We start from the raw sequence: 27,400 nt of genomic DNA, 5'->3' as shown, positions 1-27,400 counted from the left end.
GCGCCAACTGCTGAACGGTTTAATCGCTTTTTCGTTGTGCTATTGTTGCGTTGTTCACCACCCATGCATAGTATAATGTTTTATCAGGTTTCCTAGACAGTGCTAACCGACATTCAGTTTCTTTACAAAGGAAATTTGATGCTAATTACTCACGGCTTACAGGGTTAATCAGAACTACGGCTGAGGTAACTCATAGACACCAACAAGGACAAATTTTAAGTAGACGAATTTAGATACTACGAAAGCGACCATTCACTTAACATAGCGCTTACAGATAAGACAGAGTAACCTTATTTTCTCGATTAAACGCTGTGCCCTTACCTAATAAACGCCGGGTCTAAACCAGGGAGCTGAAAATAACTTCCTCAGGCATTTATTCGCGCATAATACACTTAAAGTTGAAAGGGAAAATACACGACTGCTAAGAAAAAGGGAGAAGAAGAACCATTTCTTGTCATACTAACGAGCCCACATAAACTGCTTATTCAAACAAATGTCGGGTTCAGCAGGGCAAGTTTAAAACAAACGCCGAGAGGGTTTAATTGAGAAAATACTTTATCTATGAAACTGAACTGATTTTGCACTCAGGGGAAATTTTTCCTTGGATTACTGTTTACACTTGTATCGCTAGGTCTGTTGCTGAACTTAAAGAAAGGTGTGTTAAACTCGACGAAGACTAAGACAGTCCTCTCCATGAAACAGTGTGCTTCACCGACCTCCGCTGCACGCCATGCACCTCCATGATCTATTAGCAAATGTTCTCCGCGCAATTCTGGTTCTTGTGTGTGAATCTTCCGTCCACTACGATTTCATTCTTCAAGACGTCCAATGTTCGATTGACATCTTGAATTTTGTCCTCAAGTTCCTGTAACTTCTCTTTACTTATATTACACTTGACATGTCGACTGAGCAGGCTTCCTTTCTCGAAAGAAACTGTCATGTTGTGCATTTTGCTAGTGTCTGAAAACGAGTAAAAGTTTCTTATGTATTAGACGTTTAAGCAAGAGAAACATAATTATTTTCTTAACCCAGCGCTTCATGGCAAAATTACTACAGCAATGTTTTTACACCCATGGCTTCATCGTGTTTTGTTTTCAATTAAATAACACTCTGGAATATTCAATTTGCAAGTATACTCCTATAATTCTGAAAAGCGATAATTAGAACGTAAAAATTAAAGTTAAGACTAAACTACTAATCCCAGATTAGCCACGATTCAGTAACCGAAAGAAAAAAAACGCGGCATAATGATAGGGCGTTAAGGAATGGGCTCTTTTTCATTTATATCATGTTCATCAGTTTAATTTTCGTTTTTGGCACAAAGTTGTAATTCAATACCGAAGGACATTCATTCATTACCCATGAAAGTTCAGGTTACCAGTTCTTCCGCTTAAGAAAGACTCTGCATGAATCGAATCAGACCTTTTGTTTGAGCATGCTCTATTGCACGTTGCTTGGATGTAGTTTCGAATTCAGGCTTAATTGTAATAGCCGTGTGCGTGAAGCAGCGGCCTCAGTTATGACCACCTCAGTTTATCAAAACAGTTTGACGGTTTATCAAACCCGTTTAAAGAGAGAAAACAAGATTGACAAGTCCAGAAGTTCCATGGGGCTGCGGCGACTTCAAAAGCTTTACGCGATTCAGGCAGACAAGAGGATAAGAATTTTATTTAACCCCACCCAGAAAAAAAAGACATAAAAAGGCAATACTACCTATGTAAGGTACAAGACACATAGAAAACAGCTATAAAAACAAAAACAAAAACCGTACAAACGATTGAACGGCAAAAATGGGAAAACACATTCACTAGGTCGAAATCAAGTCGAATATCAGAGAAACACGTCCGCCCTTATGAACTGCTATGTTATACAACTATCCCACGAGGGGGAGGTGAATACCCTGAGGGGAATAGTTGATTTAGTATTTACCGAATCAGTTGGATAAAAATGAAGAAAAAAACGTCTGTAAATTAAAAACGTCACTTAGTAGGAACTTTGTTTACAATTTACAAACATTTCGGCGATTTCGTCAAGTGATTTTTACGACTTTTGTCGCAAATTCAGGGTGAAAATAATTTACTACCTACCAGTAAACACTGACGAGCCAACGCTCGTCGCTTTTTCTGGTATTTATTTGTACGACTGCTTCATTTATCGCTCAAATTCCGTCTTCCCAAAATGACTTAAAACGAGACGCCATCTTGGCTCTGGTCGCAAAACAGTGAATAGCCAAGGATATTCCAAGTTACGGGAGCCAATCAAAACGCGCTAAAATTGCTATTCACTAATTTGGTAAATACTATTACTAACTATGAGAGCCCCCCTTTCTCTTTCTCACTGATCAAGAAGACAGAAGGCTCTGCTTGTGGAGTAATGGAAGTTTGTGGATGGTTAACAAAATCTGTTGGGCTGAATTCAAACCTTTATTTTTGATAAGACTGCACTTATGAAGAAGGTCCCACAACACTCCACCAACAATAAAGACGGCCGTTATTCCCACGCAAGTATACAGCATCGGAAAGAACAGCAGACCTTCGGGGTCGAAGAGGTTACTCTGCTCCTCTTTGTCTTCGTCATCCAGTGCACTCTAAATACACAAGAAAAATAAAAGTGAGATATAGTTTTGATAAATTTCAAACTTATTGCGATCACTATAATAATGACTAATGATGACTATACCGATATCAAAGCGGAACATTCCAGTGATTATTGCAAGAGTTGGCTTGATAGTGCTTAAACGGTGATCTCGCCATGTACTGCGTATCGCTTGTAAACTGAATTCACCACTTCTCATTCACACATTAGTTTGGTTTGTCTACTGAATATACGAGGTGGAAAAGGTCCACCTGCGGCTACAATTTGCGATCGTCTTAAAGTTAACACTCATTTACTGTTGAGTACTACTGCTGTAAGCAAATATACCAGCAAATACGTAAGTAAATGAATAGATAAAACTCTACAGAGATGGATAAAAAGTAGGTTAGATTTCTGAAGTAATGCACTTACCGTTAACGGACTGTCCAGAGTAATCTCTGCCATCTCCTGCAAACTTGATTCTTCCGTGTACCTCTTCTCTCTAAAGCAATTGGCTAACTCAATATTTTTAACTTTTACACCATATTCCAGTTTTCCTTGTGCAATTATTTCCTGAACTTGCAGCTTCTTTGTTGGATAATATTTTCTAAAGTGAACGAGTGAATAGGCATCCATTAAAGCTCCTGTAGATAGAAGAAATCAAGTTATTTAAAAGACGGTCAGTAGGTCAATTGATTGTTTGTGTTAATCTGGATAGTAGTAATACTTGCACTTAGTCTATATCAACCTTCGAGAGGACACGGCAGAAACGTTTTTGTACTTCCAAGCAGTAAAATGTGTTCAAGTAAAGGTACAAAAAAGGGTCACCTTTCAGGCCCTGTTTACAAGGGGGGAGGGTACCCTACCTGTGAAATTTGCTTGTAAAACCAGAGCTAACTTTAACCCGCTTGCTAGGATAACTCTAGCATAAGAGTAACCCTCTCTCCATGCAAACAGGCCCTTAATTTATTTTACCATCGTTCCAAATGCATTCTAGTCGAGAAATATGACTTTTCAGTCAGAGACACAGCCGGCTCGGAACAGCAAATCCAAGTACTTCCAATAGGAGCCGGACCTATGAACTTCAGGTTACTCAGTCCAGATGTTCTACCACTGAGCTACAGGAGACTAGTGGAAGCTAAGGCCACTAAACTAGGTTTAATCATGTGACCAACATCCTACATACTGCTAGGACTAGAATGGTACCAATAAGAGAGGATGATGTTTAAGGGGCATATTCATTTTGTACACTCAAGCGTACAAATTTGACGCCAGCTACGCAGGCTATACATTTACTGAATTTATTTTGGATAACAATAGAGAGAAGTCGTTTTGCTCCGTTGCCATGGTAACGAAAAAATTTCTGGATGACAAAACCCAAAGCATCACTTTAAAAGTGAATTCTCGCTGTATCAAACTTCATCAATCTTATTCACTTTCAATTATTTTGCCAAATGTTGGCAACATTTTCTTTCTCTAAGTTTACTACAAGAAAAGGCAATTTTTGTGTTGTGTTCATGAACTCTATAAAGTGGGCGCGTGAAATTAGGAAGTTCATATGGCAGTCGTACAAGGACGGCTAAGAAATGTACAAAAAAGCGTGATGCACGTGCAGAGTTGTTGTTTTGCCAATCAAAACCTATTGCTTTTTAGCCGTTCTCGTTGCCGCCGCCGCCACCACCTTACGTCGTTGCTTAAGCTCCCTATTTCTGTAATTCAGAAATTTTGGTTACGTGACGACACACTTCTCCTCTGTGTTGACGAAGGCAAAATCAATACCTTGGACACTTTCACTTTCCAACTGCTCATGTATTTCTTTTGCTGTTTGCACACCTTGAAAGAGAAAAGAAGAAGAGTGACTAGTAATCGGACTATGCAATGATGAAACTGATGACACTTTCTAAACGAAATTACATCACCAGCTAATCTAAAACTACGTTTAATCTGCATGTAATTAGCTACTGTATAATGTTTAAGTTAAAGTTAATTAATTGTTGTAGGTCAGCAATGGGATCGCATTGAACACTCACGGGTGAGATTCGCTTGATTTCGAAATCCTGTGGTAGCTTCAATAGAATTGACTAAGGTCACGACCTACAGAACAGGAGAAATACAAGAAAATACTCAAACACTGTATGAATAACTGTTCACGTGAAAAAAAGAAGTCATCTCGCACAAACAACTTTTCATATTTAAAGACCGGTTATACATAACTACTGTTTAGCGCAAAAAAAAAATAATAATTTCGTCAGAGACGAAAGACCATCTACCCAAAATCATTAGGGAAAATGCTTAAAATCCTTTTTTTTATATAATTAGAATAATAACAATCATCATCATCATCATCATCATCATCATCATCATCATCATCATCATCGTACAGCTCACAATATTGGCAATTGATGGTTTACCCTCGCTCCTGGCAAGCTGATTTTAGTTTCCAATGAGAGCGTGGTCAAAGAAGTTGTCAAGGATGCGGTGAAAACGGAACAGACGCAAATACCAACTAAAATCCAAAAAACAGCGAACAGCCGACCACCAATTGACTGTGGACAACGGTCTCCATACCTGAAACAAGGAAAAGTATCGAAAACAAAGTAGTCTAGTCAAATTGTGGTTTAGCATCAAACTAATTGCAACAGAATTTTTTTCAACGCCGTTTACTTGTTGGATTTGCTTTGTAACAACATACTAAAAATCTGCCAAAATCGCTTCGGTGAAACATGAGAAAAATTGGCAATAAGGATTTTCAACTTTCACCAGAGGAAACGCAATTTCAGGAAGATCACAAATTCAGATAAAACATTTGATCATTGTTTTTTTTCCTCAAGAATTTTCGATACAACATCGCTAATGTATTTTGGGTAGTTTTTGGTTTAAAAACGCCAATTAAATGTGTGAAAAACACCTGGGTCGGTGTTTCGTCTTGACGGCTTTGCACAGGTTACCCAGCCATTCGTTTGTCTTCATCTTCTGTTTTCCAAGCTGTAATTTTTTTTCGATGACGGTATTTAAAAGGGAAATTATTAGTCAGTCTGTATTGACATGATTAAAAATTTTTTGCGCAATATCAGAAATGCAGAAAGTATTTTAGTTTTACAGGCTTGTAATTTTTTTTATATCCTGCAGCATGGGGACCTATTCCCATTTTCTGTAATCGAGTTTTGTGAGGTAGTTATGTTCAAACCTTGGACACAACATGTGTGATCGAAATCAGGGATTCTTTTTTTTTCTCACGACATGCGCAACCTCCTTTAGGATTATGACTCCGTACTTTACAATGTGAGTGAATAAATATTCTGCTAAGGACTCTGCCTATTTGGTTTTTGCTAGATCATAACGCTCTGCGCTTTTCATTACACCTGGCCGAATCTGTTCTAAAGGAAATCCAGAAAATCAAGGCAGTGTGATTGTTCTTTTTTTTATATTCCTCTTGTAGCGAGGCTCAGATTTAGTTTAGTGCATCTGTATGTTTAATTTGTATTTTCTGAGGCAGCTCTTCATTTCTTGGTAAGATGAATAAGATTAATTGCTCTGTGGTCTAAAGGCATTTATATTCCCTCCTTGCATTTCTTTTGTGAGAACTGGCAACCCTGAACCTCGACCAGTTTTTTTTTTTCGTCAATTGGCAAATGAAGACCTCTTTTTTCTATAACAATCATGGGATCCTAAACATCTGAAAATAATTGCAGTGGTCAATGAAGGCGCGAAAGTACTGGACATATGTACGACATTAATGGGCTGGCCTGACTTAGCTTCTGATGTGTTAACCCATGTTTCTCTTCGGATGAGCGTTGTGTAACACTTCAACTTACTACAAGTTAACCTTCTGTCTGAATGGCGTGAATTATGCTCTTCGTGGGGAATTTCCATTATTCCAGAGACTCTTACAATATGTTTTTATACGCATTGTTTTGGCTATCCAGAGTTAATCTTTCCCTTAAAAACCAGCTTCCCTATTATACTATTTCGTTTTCTTGAAACAAACGTTTGCTAGAACCAAAGTTCTTATGCGAGGAATGTTCCGTTAACCTTTGCGAAGGTAACAACGCTTTTCCTTTAATGAAAAGGCAATTCCCTCTCATCAAATTCATAAGCACCGGAGCTTAACCTGTTCAAAAACTCTGCATGGTTGTGCGTCGTAAAGAATTGGTAAAACTATCCTCCCCTCCTCTCCAATTCACTTTTAACAAGAAGAAAATGAAAAGCTTCGAAAAAGTGAAACTTGTATATTTGAGGATGTTGGTACGTTAACAAAAATTAATGTATAGGTAACCGTAAAAGCCAAAGCATTATCTTGCTGGATTTTTGAAAACGTACCGAACGAAAATTGCAGTCTTTTCACTGAGAAAGAGACAAAAAACCGAAGGGAAAATGAGCCTAAGAATCCTCCTAGAAAAGAACAAGGAAAGGAAAAATAGAAAGAGCGAGGAGAAAGAAACGAGGAGAAGAAAGAAGAACAACGGCTGCACTCTTAGTTTTTATGTTGACTTCTTTGGAGATAGTTGTTGAAAGAAAAAAGGGAGGGAGGGGAGAGCTCTATTTTGGCTGTAACGTTATTCAAAAATCCAGCTCTGATATATATTTTTCTTACCCTTGCGGCTAACAGAAATCTGATAAAAAAGATATCTTTTAAAAGCTAATGATTAAGTAACGGCTTTCATTTTTCAGATTTAAAGCCTTACGACTAAATTTGTTGTAGTCTTACAGCCAACAGTTCATTCTATTACTCTGAAAGCCTCATGTTGTTTTGTGGATCCTTGAGTGGAACATGGGCTTCCTGTGCAAAAGCCAACTGTGTTTAATATTTATCCCTTTTGAAAAAAGAAACACTTCGTTTTTATCTGCGAAAACTAGGTAGCAGTTATTCTTTCTTCTTTCACTTTTCCATAAAAGTAACAAACACATTTTGTGCATTTTGTGTTTAACCGTATAATTTCAACTAACGTGGTTGCCCTGTGTTAAAAGCTCAAAATGTTTAACGCTTAATTTTGACATGTTGCGCCGAACGGATTTTGGCGGATTTTTAGTACGTTACTACATAGGCCACCCTTACTTAAATGACGTTGAAAACGATTCTGTTGCAATTAGTTTGATGTTGAGCCTCGAAAATGCCTAGATTGACAGGACTAAAGCTTTTGAAGGGAGAATTTGTCTCAAAGGAGTAATATCTTTTCCAGTGAAGGCCATATTGATTTTCATCGAGTGCCAGAATGGGAAAAAGTTAAGAAAAATAATGATAATTTAAATAATAAAGGGAAAAACAATCTTGACTTCAAACGAGAATTTCTAAAAGGAAGTTAAAACAAGATTGGGCATTGATTTAAGGTTACAATTAACAATTGCGGTTAACCTGCCTGTTTTCAAAAAAATGGTTCTTTGAAAGCTTATTGTAACATCTCGTGGAAAAAATCTATCACACAAAAGGAATACCAGACTTAAAAATTTTCGAGATAGTCACGAAGGTTAGTGAATATTGATTTAAGGGTTTGCTTATCAAAATCGTAAATGAATTGTCTGCCCTTTCCCATTTACCACATCTGATCTCTATATACTGTAGCTTTGAACTGAATTACTACAATTTGCGAGAGATAACTGTTATATCAGTCATTCCAACAGTGTCGGTAACCCGGCCGGAGGGGGGGGGGGGGGGGGTACTCCCATATAAAAGTGACGGGAATGCTCGTCGGAAAATTAAAATTGAACCCCTACGGGAGACCAATGTGTGTGTGGCACAAGCCTGAAACTGACCCCTAAAACAGACATCTTAATAAGAGTTAAGGATCTAAAAAAAAAAGGGCTTGTTGTGTTCTTTTTTAAAAATGAGATTTCTCTGAAGTCAGTGTCACGGCAGTTTTGTACATTTCTTTATGCACAGCTCTAAGCGATGCCTGAATGGGCAAATATAGTGACTTTTCGCCCCAAACACCCTAAGTGAGACCAAAATCTGCAATTACAACCCTAAGAGAGACGACGAGCATCCCTGTCACTTTTATATTGAAATCCTCCCCCCCCCCCCCCGGGTCGGTAATTATTTTACAAGTCACCCCTTTTAGCACAAGTAAATATAAATGTACGTTTTTAGTCAAACCTCCAAAACTTGTCAAGGAAACGAAGCTTATGGGGTAACTGCTTAGCCTGAGGCCTTCCTTAGGAAATATGCAGGTGAGGGGAGGGGGAGGGCTAAATAGGCTTAGGCATGGCATTTGAACACTTCCTCTGTTTCCTCTCTGGGGATTTTGACCTCAAATTTTGCTCCAAACTGAGGCGAAGGGATATTTTATCCAAATTTTACTATTTTCCATTTCCGAGGGTACGGAATTTAGCCAAAATTTTGCAAACAAAAAAAAAATTCACATGCCACACCTTTGCTCGTACTCAGCACCCCCCCCCCCCCCCACCCCCCCCTTGTCCGTCCAAACATTTATACCTGCATAAGGAGACAGGAGCTTAAGGGCTTAAGGTCGGAGGGAGTAATAGCTCTCTACCCTCTTCGCTTCTCTCCTAGCCCTTTATCCCAGAAGCGCCTTATACTCAGTCGCAGGCTCGCAATTACCCAAACCGTGTAACAAACCTTGTAACTTTGCTATTACTTGGTTCTGATTCTGGGTTTGAACGTCTAGTGATATACCTTAGTGGAGCATTAAAAAAAACAAAACAAACAAGAACATACTACAACTTACCCTACTGTGGTCATAGATATGAATGCCCACCAAAAACCTTCCCAAGTTCCTTTAGAAAATGAAGAAGGAAAATTCTCTGAATTTTTCCTTGCCTCCTAAAAAACATGTCCAAAAACGATCAGTTACTTTCAGCTGTTTGTCATAAATTATTTTAAATCATCTTAACGTTAGAAACTAGTAAATATATCGGTCGACGTATACGCCTATAGTATACGGCTTAGACTTGCAATCCAGAGGACCCGAGTTCCATTTCCGCCCTGACGGTAAGACCAGGCTTGCATGTCAATAGCCAACATGTTTGATGTTTGTTTCCGGTCAATTGGGATTCTTAACCTTGTTTTGTTTTTGTTTCGGTAGTTTTCTCGCCCTCACTAACCATGCATTAAGCTTCAAATACTGCCGAGGGTAATTCAAAGAATTATTATGACTATCAGTCATTTGCACAAAACTTAGACTTTCATTGATTCGAGAGCTTAAATTATCGCTTTGGAATATTTTTCACGACCTTAAGACCTCAAATTAAGGCTGGGGTCTCTTTAACTATTCTTGTCTCATGGTTCTGGAATAAACCTCACTTTAAAACTGCACCTATGATATGACCAAATGGGATCTAAAAGTCAATGTTCAGTTCAAAAGACCAAGATATAATACGCCCTAATATTGTTAGGAGCCAAAGGCCGTTTTATTTATTCAACCTACCAATGACCACACAATCATCCCAGCGATCAATGACAAAAAGAGCGTTAGCACAAGAACAGGCCACGTTGCTAAAAGGGATTTCCACATTCCCATCGATTGGTTACTTTTACTGTTCTTAACAACTACGAACGCTATCCCCGTATTTGGCACAATAGGAACAAGATTTGTTGGTTTGTTGGTATTGCAGTCAGCTTCAAGATTGACGATAGTTGGGAGAAATAAATCTGAATCTGAATCAGCTGTGTCAGAATCGTTGTAAACCAAATTGACCCTTTTTCGGCAACACTCAGTCAAAAAGAACTCAAGAAAATCTGCGAAAAAAAATGAAATTAATGAAAATTAATTCAAATTAGTTTTGTGTTTTTTCTGTATGACCATAGTTTTGTTTCAACACTTGTTTACGAACTGAGCATATTTAACAATCTATCTATTGCAAATCGGCCACGACTGGGGCGAAATCACTGCTCGCTAATAACTATTATTTATAATGACGAACATAAACCTACCTCGCCTCGTTAATAACAACAACAACAACAACAATAATAATAACAACAAAAATAATAATAACATTTTTATAGCGCCTATCCAGTAATAGATCTAGGCCCTTAACAAAGTGAAAAAAATAGAATTAAAATTGATTAAAATAAATTTAAATTTAAATAAAACACGCATAAAATCAAATTAATCTTCCTAATGACTAAAACAAAAATTCTTAAAAAGGTAGGTTTTAAGTTAAGATTCTAATGTCACCCTAGAATCATCAATAAAATGTGGTAAGCTTTTCCTTTAACTTGTGAGGGGTTTGGGGACTTTTCAGCGTATCGCGAAGGTTCTCCAAGAAATAATGAGAGATAAGTCAAAGGTGGATCTTATTTACCAAAGAGAGTCACTGATGAAAATTTAAGGGTGGAAAGTCTTCTTACATTTTCTCTAAAAAAGTACAATAAGGTCTAAACTAAAACGCCAGATAGATACATTTGTAAAACAACTAATGAGTAGGATTGATCGATTGTCTGCTGGAACCCAACAGAGGCACGCAATATGCTACTAAATTATTGTTTGCATGAAATTAAAATGCCTAAAAAGCCTTCTTGACGAAACAAACATAAAAAAAGCTGAGGTTACATTTATGCTTGAATTCGCTTAGCTACTTACAATAAAAGGAATAATAAAAGGTTTGTTTCGTCAAGTTGTAATATGTATACGTTTTGTGTGATGTAAATTTAGCTCAAATAATAAATTTAAAAAAATAAAAAATAAAAAAAATAAAAAGTCTTCTTGTCTTTCGACCACTATATTTTATGGACAGAGTTGAAAATTGGAAATTTTGACACTAGATATACAGAAGTTGTAAAAGGGTTTTTTGCAATGATTGAGGCGACGCAAGTCATAATTAAACTGATCTTTGTCAAAAGTGGTATTGCACAGACCACAGATTCCCCATCTGTCTTTGTACGTGGTGCACTCTAACTCTACAACTTGTCGAAAAATGATCTAAAAGTTTAACATCAAACACGACGCAGTGTTTCATCACTTATAAACCACTGAGAAAGAACTGAAACTACGACGCTAGCAATAGCCATTGATGACCATCGAGGTGGTTGATTTTGCAGTTAAACACCCAGTTTCAAGAAAACAAAATTTAACGAGGACATAAGACCCCAAAAAGAGTATTTCATCAGATATCAAAACACGCCACGCAGTCTAATTTGCTTTGTTTTTTACTTTTTATTGTTAGTAACCAATTTGAGAGGTTTGTGGTAAACTAAAAATGCAAAAACTGCCGCAAGTTTCCTTTTATGGTTCCAAATGTTTGATAAATACGTCCCAAAAACTTTCGCTAATAAAGATTCATTTTTGCCAAAATTGAATTTAAAATCCAATATGCATGATTTCCCGTGTCTATAAAAATCATTCTTTTTTCAAATTTGAAAAGGGAAAAATAAACTGTCAGTAGTCTTTATTTCTGTGCTTAGTTTGCTTTACCAGTTACATTTAAGTTGAGCGTGTCGCAATGGACATCTTTTTAAAAAATTACGATCGCAAACATTAGGTGCCTAGACTTGTATTAAATTTACAGTATGAGGATTCACAAAACATCTTTATTTTATATGAAAACGGAAAACACGATGGTTACAGTATGAGCAAAAATCCAGTGCATGTCGCCCCTAAAATATCAACGAATATGTCCGGGCTAAGAATAATTACCTCCCTTTTGTTTTAACTAACAAAATATATCTTTCATAATCGTCATCGAAAGCACAAAAGCATCCTCCATTACAGTAAATGTACTGCTCTGTCTGCAACTGAAAACCCTATAAATACTGAAATAACGCGATCACTGTTTTTTGGGCTTCAAACAGAGTCAATAAGCGCATGCACTCACCACAGATTTTAGATAGATAAAAAAGCTTAAAAAATTTAAAATCGTGTTACCTTTCACGAAAAGCGAGCTGCGGGGAAACATTTTGTCTGATTCTTACTTAATTTAGAAAGTAAACCCCCCTGTGTAGTGTGACCATTCAAATGAAACATGTTGAGTGGTACTTTTTCACTGGGGCACCCAACGACGATTTTCTCCTAAATTGTTGTTGAAATATTGAAAATTTTTAGGCTATCCAGAGTGCTTTTGGATCTCCAGAAATGCATTCTAAGCGGCGCTATAAAATTTATATCTGTTCGGTCGTTCTAGACAAATGTGAGTCTTTTCGAAATTACAAGGGCTTCAGTATTATTTTCCCGAAAATTTTAGATACAATTTAACGTATTAAATAAGTGAGAATTTTCCTGATTCCCCTCTCCATCACATTTTTGAATCCGAAAATTTTAGGTTTCCATTTTTCTACGAAAAAGAGCCTAGCTTTGGGAGAAAAATGTGAAAAATTAAACTTCAAAAACTCGTACGGAATTTGTTACATAAGCTTCGAAGATTGTACATGCATGAATGGAACGATCATCTAGAAATTTTTAGCTGTCCTCAAGTAATAGAAAATTCTAGTCAACATTTGTTTCTCCTCACAGATATTTTACAGAAAAAAGTCGTTAGGTGCCCCTGTTTTTCAGTGTTAAATTTCAAATACTTAACCTGGAAGAATACCACTATAATTACTGGAAATGTTGGATGTTTTATTCACGTAGGGTGGACGAGAGTGATGTGCCTTCCAAACAACAGTCATCTTCTCAGGACAGTCGAGATTCCCATTCCAATCCTTGCGCTCATCTGCTCCTGAAGTGTTTGTGAAAAATCCAAAGAGAGCCAGTACGGCAACAGCAGTCAAACTGCCAGACTTCAAACATCCACAGAAAGCCATTGCTGATGGTTTCAACACTATCACAATCTATGGAATAAAGGAAAAAACGAAATGTAGTTACAAAAGCAACAAAACATTTGTTGCATTTCGTGGCATTTTAAAAACCACGTATGTCGGCCTCATCACTTACGGAAAGTTCTTATTGCCAAGGCGAACGGCCTGATGTAAGTCAATTTATACATTTAATAAGACATTCAATTAGTGGTACTCCAAAATTTATGACGATTTCAGAGAATGTGTTTTTTCATTCAGGCATAATTACAGTTTACAGAACTGGGGGCACAAATGCACAATTTTTTTATACCCCTTAATTGTGTACCCTGATGTGAGCGGAAGGGAGTACTTCCGATAAAAACAATAATCCAAAATACAAATTAAAACGAACTACGCCTGCACTAAAATTGATTTTTGGATTTTTGAAATTGGATACTGTAAGAGCTAAGCAGAAATCATTCGGTTTTCTTGGTGTACTCTAGAAATAGCTGGGGGAAGGAGAGAGAATATATAACAGGGACTCTTATCTGCTGTTCTATTGTTTACGGCTAAAATACATGCTATGAAATCAGAAATCATTCGGTCTTCTCAGGGTAAAAATTGAATACATTTATGAGTTTTATTTCTTGACTTCATATTTCGTAACAGGTCACCTGTTCTTGAAATGCCAGGGGAGGGGGGCTAGAGAAGAATATGTACAGGGAATATCTAATTGCTGTCCAATTTACAGGTAAACAACACGCCATTTTGAATGAAAAATAAAGATGAATTAATTTCCGAAAAAAGGGAAGAAAGTAGACAGAAAAAAAAAATTCTAAATGATGATTTATTTTGGGCAATAAAAACGGTTGTTAAAGGCAAAAATAGTCGATAAAAAGCAAACTATTGTGGAAAAAGAATCTGTCTACTATGACACTGTGGATGAGAAGATAAAAACTTTGGTTTTCGCTCGGTTGTCTTTATGACAAATGTTTTTGAAGTACAATGTTATGACCTTACACATCTGTCAGGGCAGTTTTGGTGCGACCATTTAACTACATTGAAATTCATTTACCAAAATCCATTGCGTTTTAAGCCCCTCTCAATGATAAAAACTAATTCTACTAACAATAGCCCTTATTTGCACAAGAACGAAACAACTAAAGAATATAATCCCTCGGCGAAATAGCCGGTTGTAGGATTGTGTTTACAAGATTGGAAAACCTTGAAGGGGTCAAGATGTCAACCAGACTGTTAAGGAGTCAGTTAATTCCACTCTTTTTCCTTTCTCGTTTTGCGTCAATATATTTATTCCTTTTACGGTTTACATTGTCCTTTCCCCTTTTTTCTTGTTTTCTGTGAACATGCGCTCAAAGCGTTTAAAGCTACTTCACTAACTGGACCCTTTCCAACTGATGTTGGGCAGGAACGAACTTTGGAGCTGTAAAGTATAGTGTAAGCTTTAGTTGCGTTAGTATAAGCGTGTTTGTGTCCCATTCATTATGGTATTTTGGAGTTCATAGTTGACTGAAACGAGTGAATCGATTTACTTCCGTAAAAGGATTGAAAAACAATCGTATCGAGCACTAGCCCGACCACGCGGGCATCTCATTACATATGTGTATCAGTCACTAAATGATCAAAACAAATGGATCGATAAATTGTTGTCTTAAACGAAAAATTGCAAAATGAAGAAATAGATAACTTAAGAACATAAAACTCTTTACCTTGCTGTTATGGCAATGCTAATTTTCGAAAGGCACGCATGCAGCATTTTTGAAATCTGCCACTATGTTATGTTATGTACACAAAGAGAGTCTACTTTATCATTTACATAATGCTCACAATTGGAGTTCTGTATATATTCCGCCCTGCAGAGAAGCAAACAAAAATGGGCCCTGAAAAGCTTGAGCTTAAATTTAAAGTGAATCAATTTCTCTTCGACTTTTGAAAGGTGAAAACCAAATATCTGTCGTATAAAGCCAGAGCATTTTTAACTTGTTATATTGTGTGCTTAAAGAGATGCATTGTGTCTGCCAAAAAATAAATAAAATGAAATAAATACACGTTCCTCTTGACGCTCGATTTTTTCTTAATATTTGCTATAAAAATTAATAACATAAAGAGTTGCCTTATGTTCAAAAAGATAATAATTATTTGTGAAAAAAGATAATTTGTAAACCTATGCATGACTGATTCTATGGAAACATGTCGAGCAATAGAAATCCAGAATCCCCGCAGTTTCTGGATTGTATCAACCAAACAAACAGTGGTTACATGACTGCTAGGACAATATTTCACTAAATAGACGACTGTGCCTCGAAGCGTAAGAGCAGTTACAACACAAAGTCACTGACGCTTAATATCAACTTTGTATTGCAAGATAATTTGCTCAGTGAAAATTTTCCTCTCAGTGGCAATTTTTCAAGGAAAATAGCGATATATATTTTCAAGCGAGGATACTCTAGCTGGTTTTTATAATTTTACCGAAGGGATACAAATGTTTTATACTCACGTTGACTCGAAGGAATACGATCTAACTTACACGCAGACGATGAATAAGTCAATAATCATTCAAAGTCAAATTGTCTTGGCGGTGTAGCCGGAACAAATTGCTGCAAGTATTCATCTTTTCCTGGCAATTTACATTTGACACCTGTCAATCAAGTGTAAAACTTTGAACCAATCCTTAGTGCGTATATAATGTCTGTATTATTGGAATGCCGTAAACCTTTTTCTATATCATTTCATTTAATTTTGCGGCGTCAATAAGACAATAATGTTTCATTTGCCGTTTATTTGTCTGTTATTGTTGTTGACTCCGGCCTGCTTCTTTTTATTGCATTAAATGCGAATGTTGGGTTGCGTCCTCTTGGAAATAAGTATTCGTCTTCACTACCTGTATAACGACAACAACGATAATAATAATAATAATAATAATAATAATAATAACAATAATAATAATAATAATAATAATAATATTTAATATTCATATAGCGCAAATTAACATACAAGAGGATATGATCAAATACGCTTAAATACCTGTTCAAATATAGAAACAAGCCTTTCCTTTTTTTTTTTTCTCGAGAGACGACTTTTAGTAGCAGTAGAATTTCTGGTCGTCTGTTACACAGCCAAATCAAATAAAAAATAAAGACAACAAAAACTAAATTCCCATTTTTTTCTTGATAGCAATGCACTACCGTTGAATTATGCTTCATATCAAAATATAATTACACGTATGAACATCGTTTAATTTCGTTTTTTCATAAGTGAACTTAAAAATAAGAGCTTTAAGGCATCCGTGAAAGAAAAAAAAAACCTAGAGTTTAACTTTGAGAGACCTCTTTTTAATGTTTTAATTCATCCTTTGCATGCAAAATATTTGGCATGATTAAGCCGACATAACAGGGGTACCCAACGACGATTTCCTCCAAAATACCCTTGAAAGCAGTTTTTAGGCTATCCAGAGTACTTTTAGATCTCTAGAAATGCATCCTAGGTGGCGCTATAAAATTTGTATCTGTTCGGTCATCCTAGGGGAAAAAACTTTTCGAAATTTTAAGGGCTTCAGTATTATTTTCCCAAAAATTTTAGATGTAATTTAACGTATTACGAAAGTAAGAATTTTTCTGATTCCTCTTTTCATCACTTTGAATCCGAAAAGTTTAGTTTTCCTTTTTCCTACGAAAAATAGCCCAACCTTGGGTGTGAAATGTGAAAAATTAAAATTCAGAAAATCGTAGGGAATTTATAAGATGAGCTTCGAAAGTTGTAGGTGAATGGAACAGTCATCTAGAAATTTTTAGCCGTCTTCACGTAAAAGAAAATTCTAGGCAATATTTGCCTCTCCGAACAGATATTTTACAGAAAACAGTCATTGGGTGCCCCTAACATAATAAGGTTTTATTTTTTTTCCTTTAATCTTACTGGTATGTTAGATGCAAATAATGTACCGGCTAAAGACAGGAGCATGACTGGTTTTAAATGCAATAAATATCTTAAAGTTCAAGTCATGAAAACCCAAGGTCTTCGAACGTCGATGTGTAAGTTCTGTTTTGTGAGTTGCTGCGGGAAGCCGCCAAGGTTGTTTTTTTTAGCTTACTTCGAATCCATAAATCGTATAATGACACATTCTTATCACATTGCCTAGGGAGGAAACGATAAAATAATACTTTTCTACAACAATCCTACGATCCTTATTTTAATTCAGACAGAAATTTTTCTGGATGTTTTCCTTGTTGTATAAAAAACCTCCACACGAGAATCTCCATGTGTTTGAATTTAAGGCATTTCCACGCACGAAACACAAGATACAAATATCCCCAGTTTGTCTCCAAAATGTCTATCTCAGAAAATAATTAATTTAAATCCACTTACCACAATTAATGCCGTCTTACTCTATATACAGTCAGATGAATACCACATCTTTAACGCTACCAAAACACAAACAGAAAGATACAAATAATCACATCTTTCGATGGCAACTTATATAGCTTTTTAGCCCTGACAGTTTGCATGCTCTTTTACATTTTTATAGAATCGATAACGTAAAGATGCTGTTAAGTATTTCCTTTTGGCATCACGTAAAACATCTTATGAGAATTCGAATCCATCGCCTTAAGCAAGAAAAAAAATTGAGCAAAGTGCAATAGATACGTAAGCATATTATCATATATTTTTCTTGATAGCTTACATACTATGAGGATCACGCTGGCTCGCTATCTTATAATCATGCAATGGACAGTGAGTAGTTAGCCAATCACAGGCAGAACTCTTGATAGTATGCTAGTTGTTTTCTACTTATCTTCAATATATATGCAAATGTAACAGCCAAAAATGCTTCCGTCAGGTAGTTAGGTTCACTATATTCTCGTATGTACTAAGAGAGCCTATTCCATTTCCTGCATGATATCTTTTTAATGAAGGCCACGCAGAGGCACCTTTCTACATGACATGTCAAACATAGAATTTTGTTCGCCTAATAGCGCAAGAATTACTAATTAAAACGACTTATATAGCGGAGCTCCGTTGAACCGTACTCAGCGTGGCCATACACCTAATAAAATCCAGGTAAATCGATCAACTCAAAAGATTGTCCCGGCCAGTAAATACTGCGCTGCCGTCAATTATATAATTACGATCACAAGCAACGAACCTTGAAACACAGAAAGGCACAAAATGGATCGAAATCCACCAATCACAAACCACGACCTTTTAAACTCGTTGAAGAACACTTCTGTTACCTAAGAGGTCTGCTAAGATAATTAACGGCATTGAAGAACGCAAGCGTGACTTGGCTTTTGAATTTCAGAATTCGCGTGTTTTTGAAAAGCACATCAAAGTCAGGAAATATTACGCCACATGACGATGAAGGTTAAAGTATACCTGACATAAACTGCGATTAATTCATATCATATATTAGAATTATAACTGAATACTTTACACAATAAAGTATAAACGAATGTTAGGGTTGATTCCATTAACCCAGTAACGACGGAGACGATTGTTTAGCCCGCACACTTTATTGTTAAATCCCCGGTTTAAGTGAAAGACCTAACTTGTTCTGTATAGTAAGTTTCTATGGCTTGTTATTAAGTGACTGTCGTTCTCCTTTTCTTTCTATTTTTCTTTTCCATCTCGTTTCTTTCTTTTTTTTCCATTTCAAAAATCACTTATTGAACAATTGTTTACTATAATCAATTAAGTATTTATAGACCGATTGTCTTTTTAGTCTCTAACTCAAAGCACGAAGAATAATTTGGCAATAAAAAGTCAATAATGTCTCAGTGTAATTGGCGCACCATCCAGCCCAGTGCCAGTGATGGCAACTGAATCCCTATTCTTATTTAAGCGGTCGCCTCCCTTGTAATAGCAAATCGAATCAGTACTTATTCCAGTTTATTGCTTACCAAGGTCCCAATTGGTCTTATAAATGAAGAACCAGTCTAGAAAATGCCTATCTTGTTGCGGCGCTTTTACATTTGACATCAACGATTAAACGGAAGCTTCAATGAAACTGAATTTATCTCGTTGGCTTTCGTTATTTGCTCAGTTTGTTTTGTTAATTTCCTAAAAGCTCAGGGTCAAATTGCTTGCTTGTAGTCAGCCGGAAATGTTATGAATTTTGATTTAAAAAGTCTTTTCACTAAAAAGACATAACCAGCTGCAGTAGAATTAAATTACTTGTAATTTTTTTTTTTTTTTTTTTTTTTTTATGGTTTAAAATCTTCTTAAGCCGAAACGGACTGGACAATAAAGTGTAGGCCAACCTACATAAAAGAAAGAGGGCGGTCTTTTGAGAGAACTCGTCATTTATACAACAGACAGATGTTCTCTACTTCGCTAAGGAGAACAAGCATTTATAAAAAACTTTACACCGGGAGAGAAACAGAGATGTTTAGGTCCTAGGATACCCGCTGCAAAGGGTTACGTTTAGTGCCGCTCTTCGAAAACCCTCCACCAGAGCCGAAACCGTTTTTAACCTTGGTGATCGGATTCTGAATTATTCGCGTAACTTGAAATAATAAAGTGAAACGAAATTAATAATAAATAAAATAGCTTTTGCGGAAAAACTCGCTTCTAAACAGTTATTGCTGACTGCTATTTAGCTCGTCTCTGCTAATGGAAAACTCCACGACAATAGCTTTTTCACCATACGTAACACCTTTTTTGCACACTTACTTTAAAACAGATAGAGAAAAATATTCGTTACTTACAACAAAGTGCTCATGCGAATAAACTGAGAAGAACGTGGATGATAAAAACTATACGAAGCGAAGGACAGGAGTTAAGCCTAAATTTGGCCTCGATTGTCTACGACGCAACTGAAACCAACCTCGACTTTTCTTCAACCAATTTGGCACAAGATGTCAGTCAAACAAACATAAAAAAAAAAGAAAGAAATATTACGAAAACATCTTATTAGGTAATTGCAATGTAAAGTTCCTTTGACAAAGGCGTGTCTCGTCACCTGGAGCGATATGGATTCCGTTTCCCTTGGAGTTCAATGTCATCGTGGACATCACATACTTTTTTTATTTTAAATTTTTTGGCTCAAAAATTTCTCCCGAGAAGCCAGAAAAAAAGTTAACTTTGGCTTTTAATCTGTTAAACATAAAAAAAATAGATTCAAGGCAAGTGAATAAGCCATGTACGTTGTGTTCACCGGAACTTTATAATTACCTCTTCCTGTTATCTTCTCGATAGCCTTTACTGGCAATCTTATACCTCAAACAGTCTCGGGCGACTGAACCGTATCTATTCAACTTGTCTATTAATTTCGTACTCATAAAAAAGTGTGAAAAAATAGCTAAAAATTAATTATTTTCGATACAAATAGTGGGGTCAAGCCCACCATGAGGGTGTCCAGCTCTTTCAACTAAATCATGAGCGATTGAATTCGAATTTTGATTACGTGCTCTGCGCAAATTGATGATGCTACGGAAAATGCCCACATGGACAGCTTTTGTTAATATGTGTCTTGTCGTCCATGTTGACTTGAAGTAAACTCTGTTGTCCGCCAATAAATGTTAGCTTTTTCTATTCATTTATCAATAACATGATTTCTCATGTAGTAGTATAAAGAAGTTAATTTAACTTATCGAAACTACCGTATTGAAATAAAGGAAATTCCTTCATTCATTCATCCATCCAATGCTGCTTAATTGACCACTCCAGGAAATACCATAACATACCATAATGCTCTTTGTTTGACATCCCAAAATTTTGCATAAGCATTGTTTTCAGTTTCTCTCGGGAGTTAAAATGGCCCCAAGAGAAACTGAAAACAATGCCTATGTAAAATTTTTGGGGGGCCAAACAAAGAGCATTATGGTGTGTTATGGTATTTTCTGTAGTGGTCAATAGCAGGTAAAAAAAAACTCGACATTTTTCGATTTCAAAGCGTTTTGTTCATTGTTGTCATAGTGATATCCATTTACTCTGCACTTAATGATGCGACTAAGTTTAAAACCTGAGAAACCAAGATTATAAACCAAAGAGTTCAGGGATCGGATGTCTAAACACTGGTTAAATTCGACAACAAAAAATCTTACGACACCTGGTAGTATAGTACACCTGGTATGGACAGCTAGTAGTATAGCACACCTGGTATGGACACCTGTTTACACTGGGCCAAAGAGTGGCACAGAAACGTATCAATATATGACGATCCACTTTCAAGATCCGCGCTGCGTAGCTTTGCTCAAAAACAGCGCCGCAATCAGCGTTCTCTGTGTGCACAGAAGCCCCTTATGGTTTTTGTGCCTAGGTCTGAAATGTCATCCGTCTCTTCGCCCAGCCGCCCAACGTGCGTAGAGGGTTTGGTACCACCCATTCGAGGGTGGGACAAAAAGACGGATAGCATTTCAGACTATTCGTGTCTGCGCAAGAGCTACCTGGTTTTTTGTCCAAAAAGGAACTGGATAAGTAAAAGACAAAATTGAAGAAAAACCTTCAAACTGAAACTCGCGGCGAAGAGAGGAAGAAAGTTAATAAAGCAGAACAAGTACTTTCTGTTCGCTCCATGACCTACCATTGTTGTAAGTGTCAAGGCATATACCTAGACCTGTCCCTATCGTTTAAGGAACACATAACTCGGCTTAAAAATAAGATAACTGATCTGAACTTGCTTCTACCTATAACATCGACTTATGTACTTTGCCATGCTAATGTTTTGTCATTCATTGTAAATTAAATAGTTCACAACAAAAACAACATAAATAAAAAAGGAAAACAAAATGATTCAAGCGATTTACGATAATAGAACGTATTTTGACTTATACTAAAGCTTGCTTTCCCGCTCTGTTTATGTTTGCTTGATAAATAAAGTTGTCGATTTTAACTCTGTAGTCTTCTGCTTTCTTACTAATATTTACCTACTTGTCTATCTACAGTCCAGTCAAAAAAGAAAAAGTTATGTGCAGCAGATTTTGAGAAAAAGCAAATCAACACAAAGGGCACCACTCGAATTTGTTTGAGTGCTTCGAACCTGTGCACCAAAATTAATGATTAGAATAAAATTTCACATCGCGTCGCTTTACTGAAAGTCTTTAATCCAATGTAAGTATTCAATTTAGCCATTATTGCATTGCTTTTTATTGTATTATATGGATGTGACATGTTTTGTAATATTAGACTGGAGAAAAATATGTCGCAGAAATATGACTGAAAAAAAAGTATGCAGCAGGTTTTGAGAAAAAGCAAATCAACACAAAAGACACAAGTGTTTGAGTGCTTCGACATTGCGCGCCAAACTTATTAATGAATAAAATTTCACTGCGTCGCTTTACTGAATGTTCTAAATAAAATGAAAATATTCAATGAAGCTATTACTGCATTTGCATGGACGTGAGATGTGCTACTGATATTGGACTACAAAAATATTTACCAGATATTAGACTGAAAAGAAAATTGTATCAGGCTTTTGAGAAAAAGCAATTTTAACACAAAGAGCACCGCTCGGTAATTTGGCCGGACTGCTTCGACCCTGCGTCAAAATTAATGAATAAAATTTCACATTGTCGTTTTACTTTAATCAGTAAATCCAGTGAAAATATTCAATCAAGCCATTACTTAATATACTGCACTGCCTTTATTGCATATGGGCGTAAGATGTGCTTTGATATTGGACTGAAAAAAAAGCTTAGGCATTTGCATATAGTTGGTACGTGTCTACTCAACTAACGCCTGTATTGCCAGCTTAAGCGGTGTGTTGATGGAAATGGTTGAAACAGTTCTCGCCGATATTAAAGTCAAACCTTTTCGGGTGAAACAGGCTAGAATACATAACAGCATACTGATTTAGTTTAGGGCGACATCTGACACAGGATCTAACGTATTGTAATTATCAATTTAAATTGACCATTTTTGCGAGTGCTTCCCTGTAACATTAAATCATTTTGTTGAGGGTGTTGTCGATTTTCGCCATGTTTTAATTAGAGTTTCGATTATAGTCAATTCGAAATGACCAAGCCCTTTAGCACGAAAGTTTTTTTTGCTTTGCAGGGTATACAGTCGAACCTCCACTAACCGCCACCTCTCCACAACGGCCACTTTTTTTTGTCCTGCCGGAAAGTCCATACGTCTCTTTCTTGTTTCATACGACTCTTTCTTAAACCTTCCTACAACGGCCACCTCTCTACAACGGCAACGGCCACTGAAGTATGTCCCCATTTGCCAAAATAACCTCTCGACAACGGCCAGTTTTTTTCAGCGACTGATGAAAAAGTCAGGAATGGTCACGAAATTTGAACCGTAAGGCACGTTGATGATTAATTGCGGCATCGTATTTTGATAGTGTTCCATTATTTTGCTGCAGTAAGTTGTCTACGATACTTGTTCGTTTTGTCGCGTAAACATTTTGATTCAAAACAATATTCACGTTTTTTATGTACCTTATCTCTCTGTATATTATTTATGATTGGATTAACATCATGGTATGCAGTGAGTATGAACTTGCACAATAACCGATGCTGTACTCCCTTAATGAATTTGTCATATGACAGCCCCATCTCCCCATAATGGCCACCTCTAGCCTCCACAACGGCCACTCTCTTCTGTCCCCAAGGTGACCGTTGTAGAGAGGTTCGACTGTAATTTGATATCTGTTTCGCTCGCTTGTGATTCTTAGCAAACTTTTTATCCGCTCATATAATACTTCACGCAGAAATCAAAAACTAAAAAGTCACGCTTCCTCGACTTACCGATGTTGATCACCCTCCGCTGTCGCGCAAATTTACGTTTCTCACTGATTATCAGCAGATTTCAGTAATGAAGGCATCAACTTATTGCTGTACTCTTTTTCAATCTGTCATTGCAAATACTAGTGGGCATTTCATTTTTATAACTCTTCGATGGAGAAGAAGTCGGAATAGAGAGTCGGGATTCGGTAGTCGGATTCAACAACTTTAAGATCAGAAGAAGAAAAGCTTCTGATGAAAAAGCAATTCCATCTGGTTTATTTCTATTATTTAATTATTTGTATTTATTAATTACGTTGATTCGCTCATCCCCCGAAAACCAATATCATAAATTGTAATTCACGACAGAAATCGAAGGACTTATTAAGAATGTCTTAGTTACTACGTAAGCAATTAAAAAATGCTATCGTATTGGAGCTTAATTTCCCTTTCCAGAGCAGATGTCTTGGTTAGGCTTTCAAAGAGTACAGTCTTAACGCACGCAAATTTTCCGCACAAGAATCTCGCATTACTCTTAAACTCCAGATGATTCGACATTAATTCTACAAACTGATTCTTATTCACAAGGCCCGCGACAAGTTGGATTTTACTGAAAATTACATTCGTGTTATTAGACTACATACGAAGGATTTCTCATGCTTAATAAATAAATTGTGTTAAAAGTAATCACTTTGCTACTTTTGACATTGTTCCATTTGTTATAAGGATAAAAAAGAACGAAAAACTCGCATTGTTTGATATAAGGAACGGTGTATATGACATCATATATTATAACCTTAGCAGCTTATTGGCGCAAGATTAATAAGCCAAAAAAGTGTCTGAAACACATTTCAACAGCTGCTACATAGAAGAGTTGCTAGTTTTGCAAAAAAAAAAAAGGAATATAAATTTTTATGTGGCATTTTTTTTTCCAAATTGCCGAAATCCCGCAAGGCCGCACTCTAGAATAATCGCTGCATTTTTAGCTATGTTAAACGGGTACCATTTTTTCAATGGAAGGTATACCAAAAGGGGGGACTTTTCTGTCAAAAATGGTATATGGGGTTGGACTTGGGGTGGAGCTCCCTATATGAAACTTTGTTGAGTAGCTCCCTTGGGGGAAGGTGGTCTATGAGGCTAGTTTGTCATCTTGGCTATTTTTGTTTATTATATAACATAAAATGATTCCATGTTGCTGTGCAATGGATTACAGAAGACATCAAAATATGGTTATAATATCAATGACACAATCACCTGATACGGTGTTTAGTTCTTACCAAATTTTGATGTCATCTATGACTTATTACTGAACACAGGCACTGCAACATTGAATCTGTTTTTTAAACAGATAAACATATTTTTAAATTTCAACCTAGTAATCCAACAGGCCTAAGTAGATCAGAAATTCAGAAATAAATATGTTAACAATTAGTAACACTGGATTTTTACTACCCATCACACTACATAAAAAACGAAAAAAAAATTCAAAGGGAGCTTCTCAGTGGAGAAAACTCAAGCAAGGGGATGGGGGAAGGGATGTCTCACCTCCACAGATAGAGAATAGACCCTTCCATGGTTTTCGTCAACTTTTGATAAGACTGCTGGAAAGAGGGCCATAAAATATGGTAACAATATACTAAGTTTAAAGGTGACATGTCCAAAGACAGAGAAGATATTGCTTGAAAAAGTTGCAAAATTTTACAAACATTTGTATGGTTGATGGCACAAACTTGTACCCCACCATACAAACACTTTAAAATTCTGCACCTTTGGAATTGTGGAGCTATTTCTTTGTTAGTTTTCAACTAAAAACTATCAAAATTCACAACTTTCCGGATTTTAAGGCATTGTTTTCTGCTGTGTTGACAGATTTTTGCTAAATGGTCCCAGTCAAGAGTTGAAAAAACTGTGGAAGGGTCCGTTGACCCAGCAGAAACATTAGACAAGTTAGTCTCCAACTCCTAGAATGGCCAGCCACATGACTTAAACACACTAGACCTGCCTTGGAGCTCTAAAGTGGTGTTTTAAGCTGACTATGACTGCTTTTTACCGCCTGCTATGACTTAAAAACCCCCCAACCCTCTTATGAGGTGTTTTTGGCCAGACCCCTCGGAACATTTGTTCCTTGGTAACCCCCTTCAGAAATTAACACCAATTTATTCTTAGAAGTCCTCAGAAAAAGTATTTTCCTCATTCTGTACCCCTCAGAAAATGTGGAAAAGGAAAAGAGGATTTATAATACTCTTAACAGAACAATTGTACTCACCACCCATCTATGACTAGTATTCACTCCCTCAGAAAACCCTCAGGCGATAGCGAGCCCTTCAGAAGATCTCATCTACAGGGGAGAGGGGATAGAATACAATAAAAGAGAAACATCATATTCAAGATCGTACCTTGGTTAAAGGCCAGGAAGTCAAATCGTTCGGGCCTTTCGCGCTACAAAATCAGCCTCAAACATGCCAATTATGTATTGCGAAGTGCGTTGAGGTACCTCCATGGAAAAAAAGCCAAAGTTTGCCTATGAAAAGGTACCACACTTCACACGGACATCTTCTGTCATCATGAAAACTGTGAAAATCATCGCAGTCTTTTGCACCAATGACTGGCTTTTTGTTTTTCTTTGAAATGTATAGCGTGAAGCCGCGAGTGGGTAGCAGGCTGAGAGAATCATCATAACGACTTGCAAAGTTGTGAGCCGCCATCTTGCTTGATTTTCAAACTTCGTTAGTACTGTTGGCCAGTTGTGTCCCTTTAAGGTTCATGTTTACTCCACAAGGTATAGCACGCAAAAGAGCGACAAAACACTTACCCCCCACCCGTAAGATATTTTTGTTTTGTTTTGTTTCTTTCCATTTTTTTTTTACCCTGGGGAATTAAAATGGAACTTTCAAGTGTCTCCATAATTAATCCGACAGAAAAATCGAATTAAGGAAAATAGATGTGAAATAAACTAAGGAGCGGCTGTAGGGTCACGAAAACTAAGTCCCTCGAAAACTAAGACCTAAGACCAAGAGACTATAGTCTCTTGCCTAAGACCTAAGACCCGTCTTAGTTTTCGAGATTACGAAAACTAAGACCCCCAAAAATCGAATCTGCTGAAATATGAAGTCAAATTGTAACCGAAATAGGTCTAATCTGCAAACATCAATTTTGACTTTCTTTGTTGACTGCATGTTGTCCGCGTTTAACTTAGCCGCACTGATGCAAAAGTTTTTTTACTTACCTCTTCCTTAGCTTCACTTGTTGCCTTATATCATGAGTTCATCGGCAGTTGTTCTCTTCGTTCAGTCCGATCGACTTCATAACACTAAAAGCGTTTTTCTACGACCCAGCAATCGAACCTCTGTTGTAGCTTCTGCCGGTAGTCAATACGGTATTTATTAACCACTCAGTAGGGTTTATTACGGCAACCGTATGAGCACTGAAGGCAATTTTTATCGTGCCGGAAATTCATGTCGGACACATTTGTTTTTCC

At 36.8% G+C, this 27,400-nt stretch overlaps 1 protein-coding gene across 7 annotated transcripts; it reads right to left on the bottom strand.

Moving 5' to 3' along the window:
* On the bottom strand, positions 1-27,319 carry LOC140941499 (uncharacterized). 7 transcript variants are annotated; one of them, XM_073390505.1, is made up of 11 exons: positions 27,149-27,319; positions 26,189-26,260; positions 13,042-13,294; positions 9,957-10,267; positions 9,258-9,352; positions 4,986-5,142; positions 4,605-4,668; positions 4,354-4,407; positions 3,007-3,218; positions 2,422-2,587; positions 1-960 (listed from the first exon to the last, which is right to left on the bottom strand). In XM_073390505.1, the coding sequence occupies exons 3-11, from the start codon at positions 13,265-13,267 to the stop codon at positions 749-751; spliced, it is 1,497 nt and encodes a 498-aa protein (XP_073246606.1). In that variant the 5' UTR covers positions 13,268-13,294; positions 26,189-26,260; positions 27,149-27,319; the 3' UTR covers positions 1-748. The 7 variants fall into 7 exon arrangements, with proteins under 7 accessions (XP_073246606.1, XP_073246604.1, XP_073246602.1 ...); XM_073390503.1 differs by lacking the exons at positions 26,189-26,260; positions 27,149-27,319 and adding exons at positions 17,621-17,676; positions 19,960-20,091; XM_073390501.1 differs by lacking the exons at positions 26,189-26,260; positions 27,149-27,319 and adding exons at positions 17,621-17,676; positions 19,153-19,243.
* Between the last annotated feature and the right edge of the window lie 81 nt (positions 27,320-27,400).

Source organism: Porites lutea, chromosome 6, assembly GCF_958299795.1.
Source record: "Porites lutea chromosome 6, jaPorLute2.1, whole genome shotgun sequence".
NCBI lineage: Eukaryota > Metazoa > Cnidaria > Anthozoa > Scleractinia > Poritidae > Porites > Porites lutea.
The sequence above is the reverse complement of the archived record's forward strand: the minus strand, read 5'-3'. Positions and strand labels throughout refer to the sequence as shown.

What these genes read in the sequence shown, in the direction of transcription:
- LOC140941499 (XM_073390505.1), bottom strand. Translation starts at nt 13,267, where the DNA reads ATGGCTTTCTGTGGATGTTTGAAGTCTGGCAGTTTGACTGCTGTTGCC. An exon ending in ATATCTATGACCACAGTAGG is followed by an intron (nt 5,143 to 9,257) that starts GTAAGTTGTAGT and finishes TCCTTGTTTCAG; the next exon opens with GTATGGAGACCGTTGTCCAC. An exon ending in AAATCAAGCGAATCTCACCC is followed by an intron (nt 4,408 to 4,604) that starts GTGAGTGTTCAA and finishes TTCTCTTTCAAG; the next exon opens with GTGTGCAAACAGCAAAAGAA.